This window comes from Botrytis sinoallii (assembly GCF_014898435.1).
Source record: "Botrytis sinoallii strain Bc 23 chromosome Unknown BSIN_022, whole genome shotgun sequence".
Lineage (NCBI taxonomy): Eukaryota > Fungi > Ascomycota > Leotiomycetes > Helotiales > Sclerotiniaceae > Botrytis > Botrytis sinoallii.
In genome coordinates, this window is record NW_024066049.1 from 26,211 (window position 1) to 44,046 (window position 17,836).

Here is a 17,836-nt window from a genome sequence, read left to right on the forward strand (position 1 = left end):
ATGCTATATCAATGTTTATTCAGACAAAGACAATCCCTATAGAGGTGTATTATTTGATTGGTATTGTTGAAAGATTTTATATATTATTATAAAGATCTTACAAAATTATTTACAAAAAAGTTCATAAACTTAATATTCGTAAGGCAGTTATACTTTAAATGATTGTAAAGGCAATTAATAATATTGCTGGACTTGATGGTTTAATGTCTACTTTACTCATTTTTGATATTTTTCTCTGTATAATTGATATCAACTCTTTAATATCTATTATTCAATAATATACTATCACAATCTCTAAAGCTATAATAGAGATTTATAGATTATATAGTTCTATATAAATATAAAAGGCCTTAAATATATATAACAAACCCTCTACAATTATACTTTATAACTTACTATCAAACAGCAAGGTTTTGATTTGGAAAGAAAATAATAAAATAGTTATTAATGAATAAAAAGGATCTTTTTTATTTATTAGTATAAAGGGGAGATATATACTCTTAATTTATTTTATAAATCTATAAGATTTAGATCTATATCGATAAAGCCATATTATAAGCATTTAGAAGTTAGATATATTAAGAAGGTTAAAGAAATTGATCATAATATTAATCCCAAAATAACTTTACCAAATTCTAATAAAGTTATATCGCCTCTTTCAGAAACAATAATCATGCATACAACAAATCCAAAGAAACCTCTCTTAGATTTATTCAAAAATGACCAAATACTTATACCAACATCTTTCCCACAAATGATTATATCTCAGATTCAAGCTTATATACAAGATTACTACCCCAAATGTTTTGCTACTGATTCTAAGGATCCTATTATATATAAGGAATCTAGAAAGAGAGAGATTGATGGATTAACAACTAAGAGTATATTCGAGGTTATATTATTTTTGGATATTCCTTTTGGTATATATATTTTTAAATCGCGATTTGTTGATAAGATCAAGAACAAAGGAATAGATACTGAATTCCGCAAGTCAAGGCTAATCATTTAAGCATATAATGATACTGATAAGATATCTGTATTAATACAATTCCTAACAATTCAATAATCATATTAATACATTTTAATCTCACTAACTGTAAGTACTCGAAAAACAAGTACAAGAGTGTATATTCGAAATATCACTTAAGCGTATATTCAATCTACTTCAAACTTGCATTGTACTTTTTATATCTATACTCTAAAAGAAATAAATTTACTAACCGGTATGATTTTATTTGTTATTAAGCCATTATATAGTATTCCTGAAACAGGAAATCATTGGTTTCAGATATACTATATTTATTACTACAAGAAGCTTAAGATGTAGCAATCTATATATAACCCTTGTCTTTTGTATATTAATAATAAAAGAATTGGATTCAGTATTATAAGACTTCAGATAGATAATATATTTATCATTAGGAATAATACGTTTATACAAACTGAGAATAAGCAATTTAAGTAAGCTGACTTTATAGCTAAAGATTGTAAGAAACTTACTTATAATTATCTATTAAAGTTTAATAATATTACTTTTACACTCAAAAGTAATAATATTCATTTTAATTAGAAAAAGCAATACAGCAATCTACAGCTTATATCTACAAGATCCATAAATATATATAGTATATATAGCAAGATTCGAAAATATACTTCTATATATAAATAGTATGTTATATAACAAGCTCATAGAGTATATATTGTAATTATATATTAACCCGAAATATCTTTCAATCTGTTTATAGCAATATAGATAACCCAATCTAATAAGGATGATATTGTGATGTTAAATAAATATATTAAATAACAAAAAGAAAACTTTACTAGAAAACTTAAATATATGCTATTTGACTTAGATTCATTTAAGATTGTTGTCTTTGCTGATATCTCTTTTGCAAATAATAAGGACTATTCGTTTCAAATAGACTATATAATTGTTATAATGGATAAACACAACAATGCTAATATTATTCATTAATTATTCATTAAATATAAAAGAGTTATATATAGTGTTTTGGTATTCGAGCTATATGAATTAGTTTAGGGATTTGATATTGATATAACAATCACTTCTATAATTAATGCTATTCTTGATAAGGAGATTCCATTAGTTTTGTATACTGATTCCAAGTCATTATATAATCTATTTACAAAACTGGAAATGATTAGTAAAAAGAGATTAATAATTGATATTATAATACTATATCAATCCTATAAGCAGAGAGAGATTGTTGAAGTGATCTGGATTGATAATTCGATTAATCCAATTGATGCAATAACAAAAGGAAAGCCATATTAAGCTTTTGCTGATCTGATTAATACAAATAAGATCGATATCAAAGTAATAAAGTAAATGGAACGGGATTAAAGGAAGGGATTGGTTCTGCTAATAAGAGATCAGGGACTTTAATCAGCAAATAGAGGATTTTATGATTTTACAAATTTCTTTTTAGCTATTGTATTTGAAGCTATAAAAGAGAGTTCCGAATATATAAATAAGAGAATTCACTTCAAAAAAATAACTTTAATATAATAGCTACTATATCAAAGGTATTTAGACAAATGCGAAGGAGACTAGCTCTTTCAGTAATGCCTATATAAAACCTACTACTTCCCCTTATTAGCTAGCTCTTTAGACAGAATACAATACAGACATTTAGGGGCCTACTAATAATAGTAGGAACCACGTCTCCCGTATTCCTGATCTCATTATTGAACCAACAAATACAGCCTCCGATTAGTATACAATCATTATCTAGCTTTAACTAACTCTACTTAGCTCTCCGATTATACAATCAAAGGTTTGTAGGATATATCACATACAGGTGAGAGTCATCGTATCCCGAGATTTTTGAATTGACTGTTGAATTATTGAATAAATTCTAAAAGAAATAAGTTTATATAAGAAAACGACTTTTTTGCAGGGATTTTGTTATGAAAAAGGGTGGTGTGCGATAAGCCGGGGCTTAAACTCTTATAGATATGATAGAAGCACTGTAATCAGTGCTTATAGCTATTGTTAAGGTGTAATATAATATATTTAAGGCTGATATTTATATTATTTATAATAATAAAGAATTAGTAGATTAATTGTTTACTAATAATATAAATTATATTAACTTATTCGCAAGATGTACTTATTAAATAAAATTTATTTTAAACTCAATCTTTTTCAATAAACTAATTTTGATATATTTTTATTAAAAATAATATGTATATCAATTTGAACTATGATATATAACTTTTTTTTTCAACAGAGATTTTATTATATCTAAACAATAATGTTATAGAATTCTTGGATTTTGTTAACATTAAAATTATTAATCTGTTTCATCTATAAACTCTTTTTAATATGATGATATTCAAAATCTTCAGGCATCGAGGGGAATGAGCGAGCAGATACACTCGCTGATAAAGGGACAAGAAGATCAGCCTCAGGATATACAAACCGACCTATAGCGAGTAGTATCCGCTCTATAACAAAAACCGTTATGGAATCGATAACACAGATATAATAAATCAAATAAATATTGTGATGAACCCCACGAGCGGTTTAGAGATCAACCTTAGAATTAAAAGCTACAGAACTAAAGAGAGCGTGCTACGAGCTATATATGCGATCGGCTTCGAGCTTAGTGCCGCACTAGCCCGATCGGACGCGATCACGTGTATATCGTGACAATATTAATACTCTTTAAATAGTATTAGAAATAAAATCCAAAGAGTACAAACAAATACTCTAAGAAACTAGAACTTTTACAAGTAACTCTTTATTGTATATTAGCGATCTGCTCAGTATATAGCGATTTTGAAAGTTATTATTAATGATTTAAATATAAGGAAACAACAATCCACTATTTATATAATATATTCAAATCCCTCGAGTATATTATATACTACTATAAAGTCCTTACAATCTATAAAACCTGGCTTTTAGATATCAAGCCCAAATACTCACTCTACAATTAAGTAGCTCAAAAACAACTATTAAATAGTTAATATATATACCAACCAATTTACTAAATTTATTGTTATAAAAGATTTATATAAAAGTATATATTCTAGAATATTATTAAAAGAATAAAAGAAAAGAAAAAAAGGGATTGATCGATTTAGATAAATATAAATAAAGAATAAGAAAGAATAAATCTAGAAAAATTATATAAAAGAAAATTGAAGTATATAATATATTATATTATAATAGAATATATATAAAAGCTATTTTTATAGAATAAAGTAGCTTTCAAATAAATATAATATAAGAGATCGAAAAGCATGTACAAAGGTACTCAAAGATTGGAGACAAAAGCGCAAGTGCGCTAGCTATCACTTGGGAGGCTATTGAAGATATCGAGACCTTATCCCTAGGAAAGGGGGATTATATAAATTAGAAGATTACCCCCACAACTAGCCCAACCGTAATGCCCCCCGGGAGGCTCGCCTATACGGCCCGGTTGAAAATTACTAATAATAATAATAATAATAATAATAATAATAATAATAATATTCAAAATCTTTAGACAAAAGTTTATTATAATCCTTGAATCAATCATTTGAATTGTCAAAAAACCAGTTAAAAAATAAAAAGACTTTATCTCTTAATAAAATAATATATAAATTTCAACAAACCAAGAAAACTTATTAAAAAGCAGATTTTTCAAGATATTATATAAAAAGCAGAATACGAATACTAGAAATATACATATAATAAATATAATTGAGAATAGTAAACAATTTTATCAAGTTATAAACTGATATAAAATAAATTTTAATTCTAAGTTATATACTCATTTATTAATAATGTTAAAACTCATAATATAATATATAAAACTAAAAGTTTGATATTCTACAATTCTAAATTTATACACTTTTTATAAACTTATAAATTATAATCATATTGAAATAATCTTATTTTGAATTTCTAAAAAAGTAAAGATAAATATTATTAATGTCTCTAATATATTATTAGAGAAAGATAGAATTATTATATAATTCTTCGAAACCATTATCAACTAATCAAAAATATTATATACGATCTATATAATAAACATTTCTCTCTTTCTTTTTCCTTCAAATTTAAGAATTAACAAAAATGATTACATTTCATAAAATAAATATAAAAGATAGATTTTGATTAATTTTTGAAAGCTTATTATATTTATATTTTATATTTTTCAAAATTGGAATATGTTATCATATCAAAAATAGATTAAATCGTTTTTATTTAAGATATTTCAATCTTCGACATAAAAAATACTTTTTTAACATAAAATAACTATAAATCTTGTTATTAGTTTTACTTATTACATTAAAATACTAATATTGACAGGAAATATGTTTATCATAATAATAAAAAATATATAAGCGGTTTTTAGTACTTTCTTTGAATATTGTTTTTTGAATATAATAATTTATCTTTAATCAAGTATATACCTTCTCTTATTAATAAATTAATTTGAAATTTCTTGAAAGTTTTATAACATTCATTTTTTAATACTATATAATATATTTCGAAATGTTCTTTTTTTATCAATTCTTTTTATATAATACCTAGCTGATTATTTATATAGTATCCTCAATTATATCTTTGATTTATTCGTTTAAGAAATAGAGCAATATTAGTGTTAGTTTATATTATTAATCTTATTAATATAAATATTAAAGTTGTTTTTGAAATAGTTTTATATCAATTCAAAATTTGATTTAATAGAAAAATAATATCTTATAAAGATATGATGAAAAGAATCATAATGATTTAATATGGTATACTTTATATTATACGTCATAGTTAAAATTATTAATAATTTATTTGTATTTTTATTTTGTAAAACTGTTAACAATAATATAATTTTTCTCTATAATATTAAAAATATATTATATAAAGAGAATTAAAATCTTAGATTAAATCACATAGATCAAGTTATAATAATTAATATTAAAGCTAAAGAATATATTAATTTATTAATAGAATACTAATCATTAAAATATAAGAAACCTACTCTATTTGTTTTTTTTTTTTCAAAAATATAGATCTGTGTTCAATTTTTTGAAAAAAAGTTAAATTATAATTTACACGCTTTTTCTTGGCCCTTTATAGATAAAAATAATAACGGCCTTGCTAGCGCTCTTTGTATTATTTTTTAATACTATTTAGGATCTATGCTTATGCTTGTATTATATAGCTTTTAGAATCCTAAAAATAAATAAGATTCTTATTCTATATTCTATCAAAGTGTGAATTTTGAAGCTTTTGAAGTTATTTAGAGATTATAAGCTTTTTTGAGAAATGGTGGGTCTGTGCACAGGCTTAAGTGGGGTATATCCAATCCTGAACTTTAATAAATCTAATAAATCTAATAAATCTAATAAATCTAATAAATCTAATAAATCTAATAAATCTAATCCCCCTCTCCCTCCCTTTCTAATCCCCTCCTCTGTTCTGAAATCCTTATCTCTCTTATCACAAATCCCGAATCTCAAACTAAATCAAAATATTTATTCAATTCTTCAAAATCTTTAAATCTTTAATCTCTTTAATTCATTCTTTAATCAATCATTTCTTTATTAACTATAATTTATTAATATAAAAACTATATTCTTAAAAGCTCTCAATTTATAAAAATCCTAAATATCCTTTTCAATCTTATTTTATGAATTCTTATTTTCAATTTATAAATTCTTTATTATTTTTTAAATTCAAATATTTTAATATTCATATATAAAACATTCATACTTTTTCTTACCAATTAGCTTTTAGTTATAAACCGTATTTTAAATCCTATATGTTAGGGATAATTATAATAATATTATTAATACCAGGGGCCTGCGAGCCCCCGGACCCCTGCTTTTTGAGAAAGTATTATATAATTATATTTATAATTAGAAAATCTAAAAAAGAAATTTTATTAAAAGCTTATAAGTAAAGTCGGGTTATTTTTATTATATTACTTTTTTTAGTATTTTATTTAGATTTTTAATTTTATTTAGATTTTAATAAATCACTTTTATATTAACTCATCAATTATATTATTGAATCACGAAAACTATAATATAGAAATAATTTTTATTAATACTAAATCCACTATATTTAATATAACCCTTTTTTAATTAATTATATAGACTCTAATTACATCCATATTACTTAAACTTTAGCCCTTTATAAAAACTCTAATTCTAAAACTACTATTATAAAAATTACATCATTTGAAAGCCCTCAGTTTCTTATATATAATTACTACTTTCCTTTTTTTTATTCAATTCATATTAATTTAAATAAACTAATTTAAATGATTTCGTTGAAAAAGCTTAGAATTTTATAATTTATATTATACAAACTTCAACTCTTTAGAAAACCCCTAATTTTGAAGCTAGTATTATGAAAATTACATTATTTGAAAGCCCTTAGCTTCTTTTATATGGTTATTACTTTCTTTTCTTTTTATTCAATTTAAATCAATTTAAATAAGCTAATTTAAATAAGTTCGTTGAAAAAACCTAGAGTTTTGTATTATAAAATTTATACTATATAAATTTCAATCCTTCAGAAAAGCCCTAGTTTTGAAACTAGTATTATAAAAATTATATTATTTGAAAGCCTATAGCTTCTTATATATAATCATCACTTTTCTTTTCTTCTTGTTTGATTCCTATTAATTTAAATAAATTAATTTAGATAATTTTGTTGAAAAACGTAAGGTTTTATACTATAACTATAATATTAAGAAAGTTATAAAATCATTATGATTAATGAGATTGCTTGAATTGAGCTTCACTAAACGAGATTCTTTTTTTTCGTGTATATAGCTTTCAGTTCTCGCGGACAGCAAGATTATTAAGGAGGTAAACTTCCAATTATTTACTTGTTAATCAAATATAATGTTTTTTTTTAATAATCATTAGAAAATACAATATTAGAAATAAATAAACTCCTAAGATTGAAATTCCATAATTAAATTATTCTTTCCTTACGATCTCTAAATCCGGATTCTAATTATTATATTTTATTTATAAATATTACATTGATTTTATCTCAAAACTAAATAAGAAGATTATGATAAAAGACTTTTCAAAATAATAAATAACTCTTTTATATAATAAAATTATCATTCTCTCAAATTAATCAAAATAATATATTAATAAAAACAAATATATTAAATGTAGTTATATTACATATCAAAATAAAAACAAATAATACACAACTCGAAATCCATTAACTCGATCTCATATTTTTTCAATAATAAAACTATCAATATACAGCTGAAATGTTAATAAATATTAGTTTAAAATAAACTTTACTGTATATAAATATTATATTAATAATCTTTTTCGTTCAAAAGAAATACATTGAAATCTTTTATATTAGAATAACAAAGTTAATAATATATTTATTAATATTGATATAATATATTAAACTTTTAATATTGATTTCAATATATAGTCTATTATTAATAATATCAAAAATGTATCAAAGTTTTTTTTAGAATGATATTTAATATATTTCAAAATTTAAACAAAGATCTAAATCATTTATTAATTATTATAAATAAAATCGAAAATCGAAAATCAAATTTCTTACTAAACTTAATTTCTAATCAAATTGATTATATAGACAATTGATTATTAAATCATCTTATAAAAACTGCACTCAATTTTATAAGAAATTCAATTATATGAATATTAGTTGAAATATTTCAAGGTTCTTATGAAAAAAAAAAACTTTATTCTATATTGATTATTATATTAGATCCTGAAGATTCTTTATTAAAAAAACTATTTTGATTATTCATTTTCTTAATTATAATAACAAAAGATATTAAATATTATTCATGATTTATAAAATTGCTTGCTCTTATTGGTTTTATACAAAAATTTATTTTCAATAAAATCCTATATTATTACGATATATTAATGATTTGAATATTTTATCTTTCCTTCTTTTCTTTTTACTATTTTGTTTTTTGTGTATTTTTATTAATAACTTTAATTTAATATAATCAACAGTTTTTTTGAAACATATTTTCTATAAGATTTATATCTCTAATTGAAAATAGTCATTTCTTTATTATTTAGTTTTTTAAATAATATCAAAATAGATATCTTTCAATTATCTCTTTTTATAATAAAACTATATATTGCTTTAAATTAATTTATATTCGCTTTAAATATGATAAAAGAACTATATTCAAATAGTTTTATAAAGCTTATTATAAATCAAAAACGCTTTTTATGATTATTCAATTAGTTCAGTTATAAAAACTATTAATTAAATTTATTTTTATACTTCTTAAGAGATTACAGAATATGAGTCTTTAATCTCTATTTATTAGATGAAAATCAATACTATTATTATTACTATCTCTATTCGTAAATACTCCTTTAAGTATATCTTAATTATTTCTTTCTGACTTTGATTGATTAATTCCATTACCATCATAGGTCTTACTTTAGAAATAGTTATAAATTTAAAAAAATTCTTTATTATCTTTAATCTAATTAAGTCTTTTCCGATTATATTATTAATTCATTTATAATTGTATTTTAGATTAAAGTAGTTCTATTGCTTTTTCTATAGGCTCTTTTTTTCTGCTTAATTAGAAAAATCAAGCTTTGATAAATTAAAAGTTTTATATATTACTCACAACTAATCAGAAAGAGTTTTATAAATATATAAAATATAAAAATAGTCTAATTATAGAAATATACAATTATATTATAGAGTATATAATCGATTAGTTTGCTTCTACGAATCTATAATAGAAAATATTACAAGATAGAGGGTCTTGAATCGAAATGTAACAACACCTCGAAAAAAAATCGATTTCCTTATCACTCGTTATTTCACTACTATTTCACTCTACGCATGTGAAACATGAAATAGTCTCCAGAGACAAATATCGATAAGGTTCCTAAAGTGCCTTTTGATCTTCCGAAATGATATTGTTCTTCCTATAATCTACTAAACGCTAAGTTTCAGTGTATTATTCCTACTCGATCCTCTTCACAGCAAACTCAATAATTGCCACTCCATCCTCCATCCAAGCACCATCTTCAACACCAAATGCCATCTCGTCAAAGGATCTCATCCATGCCTGCGTTTCCCACCTTGTCCCCGTTTCCTGTCCAACCTGATCCCATAATTTTGCAAAAGATTCCGGATTGTGTCGCCACATAGGAACGACGAGTGACTTCAAAGTTACTTCTTGTGCTTTGGGGTTTCCAATCTGATTTCCTACAATCATGGAGCCAGGCCCTTTGGTAAATCTAATCAACTGTTTGGCTGCTTTGACTTGTCCTTCCCAATCCCATTGATGAATTACCTGTGTTACTGCGATAATATCTACTTGACCTCTCAATGGCGCCAGTACTTTGGACTCGGATACGATACCAGCTTCAACGAACTGCGCAGAAAACTGATCACGGTCTCGGAACAAGTTATATCCCACCTCCCAATGGCTCACGATATTGATAGCATAAATTTTTGTCCGAGGGCGCACCATCGTAGACTAATCGTCGAAGATCATGTCAAAGAAAACATCCAACATCCATGAGTACCTCACCGGCCTGGACCCGCTTCAGAATCTCAGGATATACAGGGTTCCAGCAGAGTTGAGGTACAAGCCACGCACCAAACCCAGTGCAAGGGTACGCGCGGATGTCCCAGGCTTGGTCACGCTAGAAGAAGGATTAGAGTTAGATAAAAAGCAGATGAGGATAGAACGCCTTATGATTTCATGAAAATGTTTGGATTGTTCCTCCGGTGGGATGTGGCTATACTTTTCTAATAGCTGTCTTGTCCACGTTTTGGAGAATGTTAGTTCGTTGAAAGACCACTACCTATCTTTGAGGATCCGAGGGCATTGATTCGTATCTCGGGAATGAACTTTGAATCGATATTTGCTAGATAGAATGGGAACTTTGCTCTGTCAACTGATCTTGCATATCCGGGCTCTGAGTAATTCAATGTATCACTTGCTGATGCCATGACTAATGATTGAGCTATCTTGAATGCTCTGGTTGTTCTCCTATGTAGACTCAATTGTACGGAAGCGAGGAGTACAATAGATTTAAATAGTGTGATGTGACCCACAGTCAGCCAACAGTTGATTGTATGTCACTGCTGCTGACAGTGAAAGGCCCACTATGTAAGCGTGTAAGATAAAAATTTGACTTTGCACTCTGGTCGATGAAAGCAGACATAATGACGAGCCGCTTCTGCATCAATGCCACTAGATTTTGGCCCATCCTTCTGCAGTAGTCTAGACCTGAGTGACCCGCCAAAGAAATCATATAACTGCAGAAATCGTAAGTAGGATATTCGGAATAGACGGATGTATTATGTATGTCTTCTTTGCTGAAGTTCTGGAAACTTCTCCTTTGTTGTGGCAGAGATCTATGCCTAGCTAAAGATTATCATACTAGTTGAGCCGAAGATATCGGATGCGATAATAAATCTTTTAATAACATTTTGGGTAGTGCCTCAAGTGGGCGCCTTCGTAGTATTTGTCGTTCTCATACATGCCCCTGCTCTAGTCTAGTAATGACCTTGAGGTTTATGCACGTATACATAAGCAACTTTCCTGAACAAGTGATGAAATGCCTGTCTGTATGTATTCTTAATGTTAAGCCATATGCAGTGTCTTTGTTCTCCAGACCCAATTCAATGCTAATGCCGACTATTGTTGTAAAATCCGGGACACTTTTATTGATTCTGGCCGCAATCCATAATCTCTTCCAGATATGTCATGATCTTGTAAATTGAGTAGGCGAGGCGGCTCTTAGGTATGAATGCTTAGCTTCTTCTCAAGACTGGGGCAGCACTTCCCACATAGCATAAAATTGTTATTCAGAAAAGTTAAGAGAAGGACAATTTCAATCATACTTAAGCAAACCAGTCTATGCTATAGCTTGCCTATATCACCCAATCTCTCATTACAACAACTCTCGGTTTCTACGTGTCAAGTGCCCAATTCATGAACCATTTGCTCTTCACTCGTTGATCAAGTCTGCACAGTATATATCCTAACAAGTCTTTTGCTAGTAGCCTGGGCGGTCTCCTTTTCTTAGCGATATTGTTAGAACGTGGATGCATTCGGAATACTTTTCCAAAGACCTGTCATGTGCAAGTGGATTATGGGAATTACAAATACATCCCGGTTGGACATTCAGTATTGGATGATGCGATTAATTTGATCGTGATTATCATTATCTTGATTGTGGTGTGAACGCTTAACTCAGCGGTGTGTCGGAAAATAGGCATATTGCTTACTTTTTGCTTTGCTTATTGTGAGTTTGATATCCATGTGAAGAAGCGTAATGCTGACGGCATTCCCAAGATGCACATCGGCGGGAAGTGCCCGTTGTGAAAATGTTGCAAAGCATCTTTACTATGAAGGAAAAAGATAGCTTAACTATTCTCACATCATCACGAAACCTAGCATCTCATGAGCCCGCTGTAGTATCTGTGAAGTTTGAGTCATGTATGCAAGAGAACCATCAACGAGTATAGAATAACAAGCTGATTACAAAAATATGTCTAGCAACAAATGCGATGATTTAATCATACGTCGAGTCAGATGTCAAAGTAGTTTCATCTTGCCTCCCAACACTTGACCTCATCTTTGACCATCGGAATTCCCGAGGCCTAACGAACATTGCTCCATCAGCTCATATCACTTGTCTCATTGAATGCCCTAATTTGTATCTTTGGTTCAACTATAAACCTGATAAAAAAATTGGCCCAAAAGCTGGGAGAAGCATGGCCGCCGGCACTTGGACCTGTGAGCTAATTCCTCTGTATAAGAATGAACATAGAAACACAGTGAAATGAGTTTATATTTCGCCCTATCGTGAATGAAGATAGGTAGAGTGCAGAATTGGACTGCTCTTTTTGGAGCGATTCCTAGAAATCTGAAGCCAACAGAGAGTCAATATTCACACAATGATCTAAGAAATACATCCCCACTCGATATCAAGACTTTCAGCGACCCATACACTCATTTCATTCTCCCTACCCAGCTATGGTCCAAGCTAGATAATCGTTTCAATTAATAGGCACGTAAAAATGAGTATAAAGGTTTATTGATCGGAATGTATTTGTATGATAAGAACGAAAGATCCTTTCGTTTTCAAGACAAATACTTACTAACAATCTTTTAAAATGATCCAACAATATCCGGAAGAATATTAATAATCCTAATCACTCTTAAATAGATCCAAGCTAAGCAAGGGTATTTACAGCTCCCCGCGAAAAAGAAGTCATGAATATACATATACAACAAATACTCCCGCAGTGTTCCGAAGACACTTGCTACATCAATTCCGAATAAAATAAAATAGCCAAGAGGTATTTTTCAAAATAGCCCTATACCATCCAACGAAATGGCTTTTAAACGCTTGCATCCTATGCATCAAATGAAGAATATCCCAATAGCAGCTAGATTCATAAGCCATTATAAACTCCTCAATACTCCATTCCCTAAACCCTAGTATGTCCATATAGTGGTATCCTTCTCAAATAGTACCGCTCGACCGGCTTTCTATCTCGCCCACACTTTCTTTCAAGCATTTGTCATTAATCTTAAACCCTTTAATCACTACCTAGGAGCTGGCGTGTAAGGCTTGTATCCTGGATATGCTGGTGTCTCTGGCTCTGGTGGAGCATAAGGTTTGTATCCCGGATACACTGATGTCTCTTGCTGCAGTGGTGGTGCAGGTGAATGATTGTTAAATCCTCTTTGTTGCGCACCACCATAACCTCCCATCTGCGGGCCAGGTGACATCATTCTATTCGGTCCATTTGGTCCAGGTCCCCTAGAAGGCATGCGTGGGGGAGGGTATGTACCGACATTGGAGGAATCATCCGATTGATAGGATTGATATGACTGCTCAGTGTTGTTGGTGTATGATCTTCCTTGGTTCAATGGCCTCGAGGTATCATTGGAAAATTGACGTGATGATTGGGCTGGGTATGGTCGATTATCGTACATTGGTTCTGCTTGACCGTATGCCGAGACTGGAGAATCATTGAAACCGCCACTAGTAATAAATTCTTGTGGCATAGTCGGTTCAAAGTCTTGGTTCTGAGGTGGTCCTCCATATCCTCGGCTTGGTGCTGGAGAGGGTCCGCCCCTAAATTGCCCTGGTCCACGATTCATTCCTGGGCCCGGTGAAGGTGCACCGCGATATCCTCGACCACCAGGTGGAGGCGTTCCTCTATATCCCATACCTGCATTTCCCATTCCGATTGCTGACCCAGGTCCCGGTGTCCCTCTATACCCCATTCCATCTTGTTGATTACCTGGGCCCATTGGAGGCGGCGTTCCTCTATAGCCTATGAGCGGATCGATGGGCATTCCTGGATTCGGTGTTCCTCCTACGCCATGTCCTCTACCCATTCCATTTCCTCCTAAATTGACTTGACTTTGGTTATATGGATCCTGTGAATTAATAAACCCATTGTTCATACCCTGAGGTTGTCTTCCATAAGGGCTTTCCCCTGGTCCAACCGCTGGGCTATTGGGATGACTATTGGCGACACCTCCGTTCATCAATGACATCTTCTGTCCCGTGACAGGATCTAGCTCCTTCAATTCCATGCCCATATCACCTTTCTCATCATCATTTACATGTACTTTGCTCGCATTTTCCCATGTCGGCATAGGCGGTAATGCATCTTCTGAGATAGTCTTTGGCGGATCGACCGCGAGACCATTTTTGCCTACTTCAAATGTTGCATATTTGGGAGGTTCGGGTCGTGCAGGAAGCGCGCCGCCCATCATTGGGGCTGGGGCTTGATAGCCTTGATTTGGGTTTGGAGGTGGATAATCGTCAAGATGTTTGTGAGGACGGTCCTTTTTACCATCGCAACAGCCACCACAACAATCGCAACATTTAAGAAAGGAAAAGCAAGTGCAACAACAGGACATGCCACAACAAGCACATCTTATTATACACCAAACTATGGAAAAAACCATCAAGCCGCCGATAATTATTGCTGCTATAACAGGCCATCTGGAGGTAAGGTGAGGTTTAGTTTGAGTTTAAGTAGGGAACAACAATGGAATGTGTCAAACGGGAAGGGGCGACGAACTTGCAATATGTAGCTGCCATACAATTTGACCATGAACTGAAAGAATCCTTCACACTCGAGACATTGTCTGTAATTGATCTTTTCCTCAAGAAGCTATCCACCAATATTTCTCCAATTCCCCTCCTCCTACTCCACTCCATCGCTGTTGTGATATGTGGCATTGTGAAATGTAATGTTGGCACACAATAAATTCTAGAAGTCGGAAAGTGCCTTGGGGTGGCGTGGTAAGACTTGATTGTCAAGTTTGTTGTATGCGATAACTTAAACTGTGCGTCGCAAGTGAGTAGTCCCTTTGGATGGCACAAGATTTGTTGCTGGTTGGTAGTTCCAGTTATTTGTTGATCCTCATTTGATTTGGATTATTCTGGGTCCTATTCCTTCCTTCCAAAGCAAACTCTCAAATTTCCCTCCTCTATATGTCCACCATCAGATTGGCCGAATGTTTTAATCTCTTGAGTCAATCTGATGACTCTGGTGAATCAACGTGCTATTGAATCAGCGAAAGGGGATTCTTCTTGTGACTGAAATATTCAATTCCAACTCCAATTTCTCCCATTCATTTCTACGCAATCTTCTAGTCGGTTTCGTAGTCTTCGAAGTTGTTGCCAAGATTTCGCATCCGATTTAGAGAATGAAGTTCGTATCTCGTCGCAAAGAAGTAAAAGAGATCCGAAAGAGTTTGTAGGAATGAGTGAAGGATTTTTTGGATTCTTTAGGTATCCTTATTCGGACGCGCAAGAACAATAATGCAATATCAACCAGAAGGATTGAAGTGCCCTCAAATTCGGACGGCAATGATAGGTGAAACGAGAGTGGACAAGATCTTGGACATCTTGGATTGTTACAGACAGAGAGAGAGTGGTGGATGAGGCAGGGCAGGGCAGTGCAGGGTAGTTGTTTAATTTGAAGGAGATTGTGGTTTGTTTGTTGGAGGTCCTGGTGGTCATGTATATGAAGCCCAAGCTTTTTTCCCGGGCTATCTCTACGCTATCTCACACTTTCCGCCTATTTGAATCCACTATTGCACTCAAGTGCCTCAATCTGAATCAGCCTGATGGAGGGTTTTGATTTATTTGCAAAGTAGTCTGCATTGATAGTTGATAGTAACACACTCTTAAGTGAGTGCATAATAGGAGGTATTCTTAGCTTTATGATCAGTCATCTACTTTTGACTCTTCACTCCTCACTCTTCACCCCTCACTCCTCACTCTTCACTCCTCACTCTTCACTCCTCACTCCTCACTCCTCAATCCCCTCTCCTCTCTTCATCCATCACTCCATGTACGCATCACTCCATTCATTTATTTCCTCTTCCCCATCACATGATTTACATCATAATTCCTCATTATCTCCTTCAATCACAGCCGAAATGAGACAATCGGTCGTTATGCCCACTTTATACTCCAGCACGCACTCCACTCCACTAATGTCAGGGGTTAGAATGTTGATGTGCCTTTTCCCGACCTTGGCGCCATGGTATTGGTGGCTGATGATTATGGTAAAGTCGCCCTTGGGAATAATGATCATTATCACGTGCTCTTCAGAACATTGGTTGGTTCGCAAGCTCGGAGAGAATCGTGGCGCAGTTATCAAATGGGGTTTCGAGAGAAAAGTTGTAGAGATCATGAGGAGATATCCATTGGCCATCATTAACTACGAATAGCACTTAAAATAGACATAGCGAATGCCGGTAGACATAATTGTTAAAAGCCGTGAGATGTCCCCTTGGTGGTTATGCTATTCAAGACCTTGAGGCTGAGACGTCATACAGTAGTTGTCGTGGTTTGGTAATACAGGGTATAGGGACTGCCTTACAGTCGTAAATACAGCTAGCTTGCACCCAAGGCTTCACAAGGCTACGATATCTAAATGTTATCCTCATGCTCTCGTCTCCTGGTTAAGTCAACAGTCCTGAGTATCCAATCGATGTCCAAGTGGAAGTGGAAGTGGTGATGGGTATCGATTTTTCTCGCAGTATTGTCATCTTGGACATACTTTTATAAAGGTAAGAGTTCTGGAACCTACTTACTATACATGTAACGCTTTTCCAACTAAAATATTCAATTATTTGAGTTTTTATATTCTGGTTTATTGATTATAATATATAGTTAAATTAAAAATTATATCAAATATAAATACAAAATTATTTAAATTAATTAAAAAAATATATAATTTATTTTTAAATATTTTTATAATAGTATTTTTGAAGAATTAAAGTTAAAAATTCGAAAAGATTTGAAAGATTTGTGTTTTTTCTATAGGAAAAGTATTACAAATTAAAAATTCTGAGTTTTTTCAATTAAAAGTTTATATAATTTTTCAATAAAAATATTTAAAAATAAATTAGAAATCTTTATATATAAATAATGATTTATATTATTTATTAAAAAGTTTTTGTAATTTAATATCAATAATTGTATTACTTATATAAATTTTAGTTTATATAAAACAATATGAAATTTGTAGGGATTATATTACAAAACATCACGATGTACAGTAAGTATGTTCGATAACTCTTCCTATCAAAGCTTCTTTCTATTCACATGCCAATGAGAACTCCGAGATCCATAACCTTAGTCAGGGAACAAGACTCCAAGAGCACTCTTGTTATCGAGAGCCAAGTAGTTTTTAAATTCGCACTATAAGCCCCCTTGGCTTGCCTGGAGCTTGAGAGTATTGAGCGCTGCTAGCGAACATTTGAGGATGGCTGAACGTTTCTTTACTACCCTGTTCTATTTTCTCTGCCCT

General features: G+C 30.8%; 2 protein-coding genes across 2 annotated transcripts; both read right to left on the reverse strand.

Moving 5' to 3' along the window:
- Positions 1-9,983: 9,983 nt before the first annotated feature.
- On the reverse strand, positions 9,984-10,496 carry EAF02_009766 (uncharacterized protein; the record flags this gene model as incomplete). The annotated part of the gene is made up of 1 exon (XM_038905814.1): positions 9,984-10,496. The coding sequence occupies one exon, from the start codon at positions 10,494-10,496 to the stop codon at positions 9,984-9,986; it is 513 nt and encodes a 170-aa protein (XP_038754237.1).
- A 3,096-nt stretch (positions 10,497-13,592) lies between these two features.
- On the reverse strand, positions 13,593-15,249 carry EAF02_009767 (uncharacterized protein; the record flags this gene model as incomplete). The annotated part of the gene is made up of 2 exons (XM_038905815.1): positions 13,593-15,009; positions 15,089-15,249. 2 exons carry the CDS (start codon positions 15,247-15,249, stop codon positions 13,593-13,595), a joined length of 1,578 nt encoding a protein of 525 aa, XP_038754238.1.
- Positions 15,250-17,836: the final 2,587 nt, after the last annotated feature.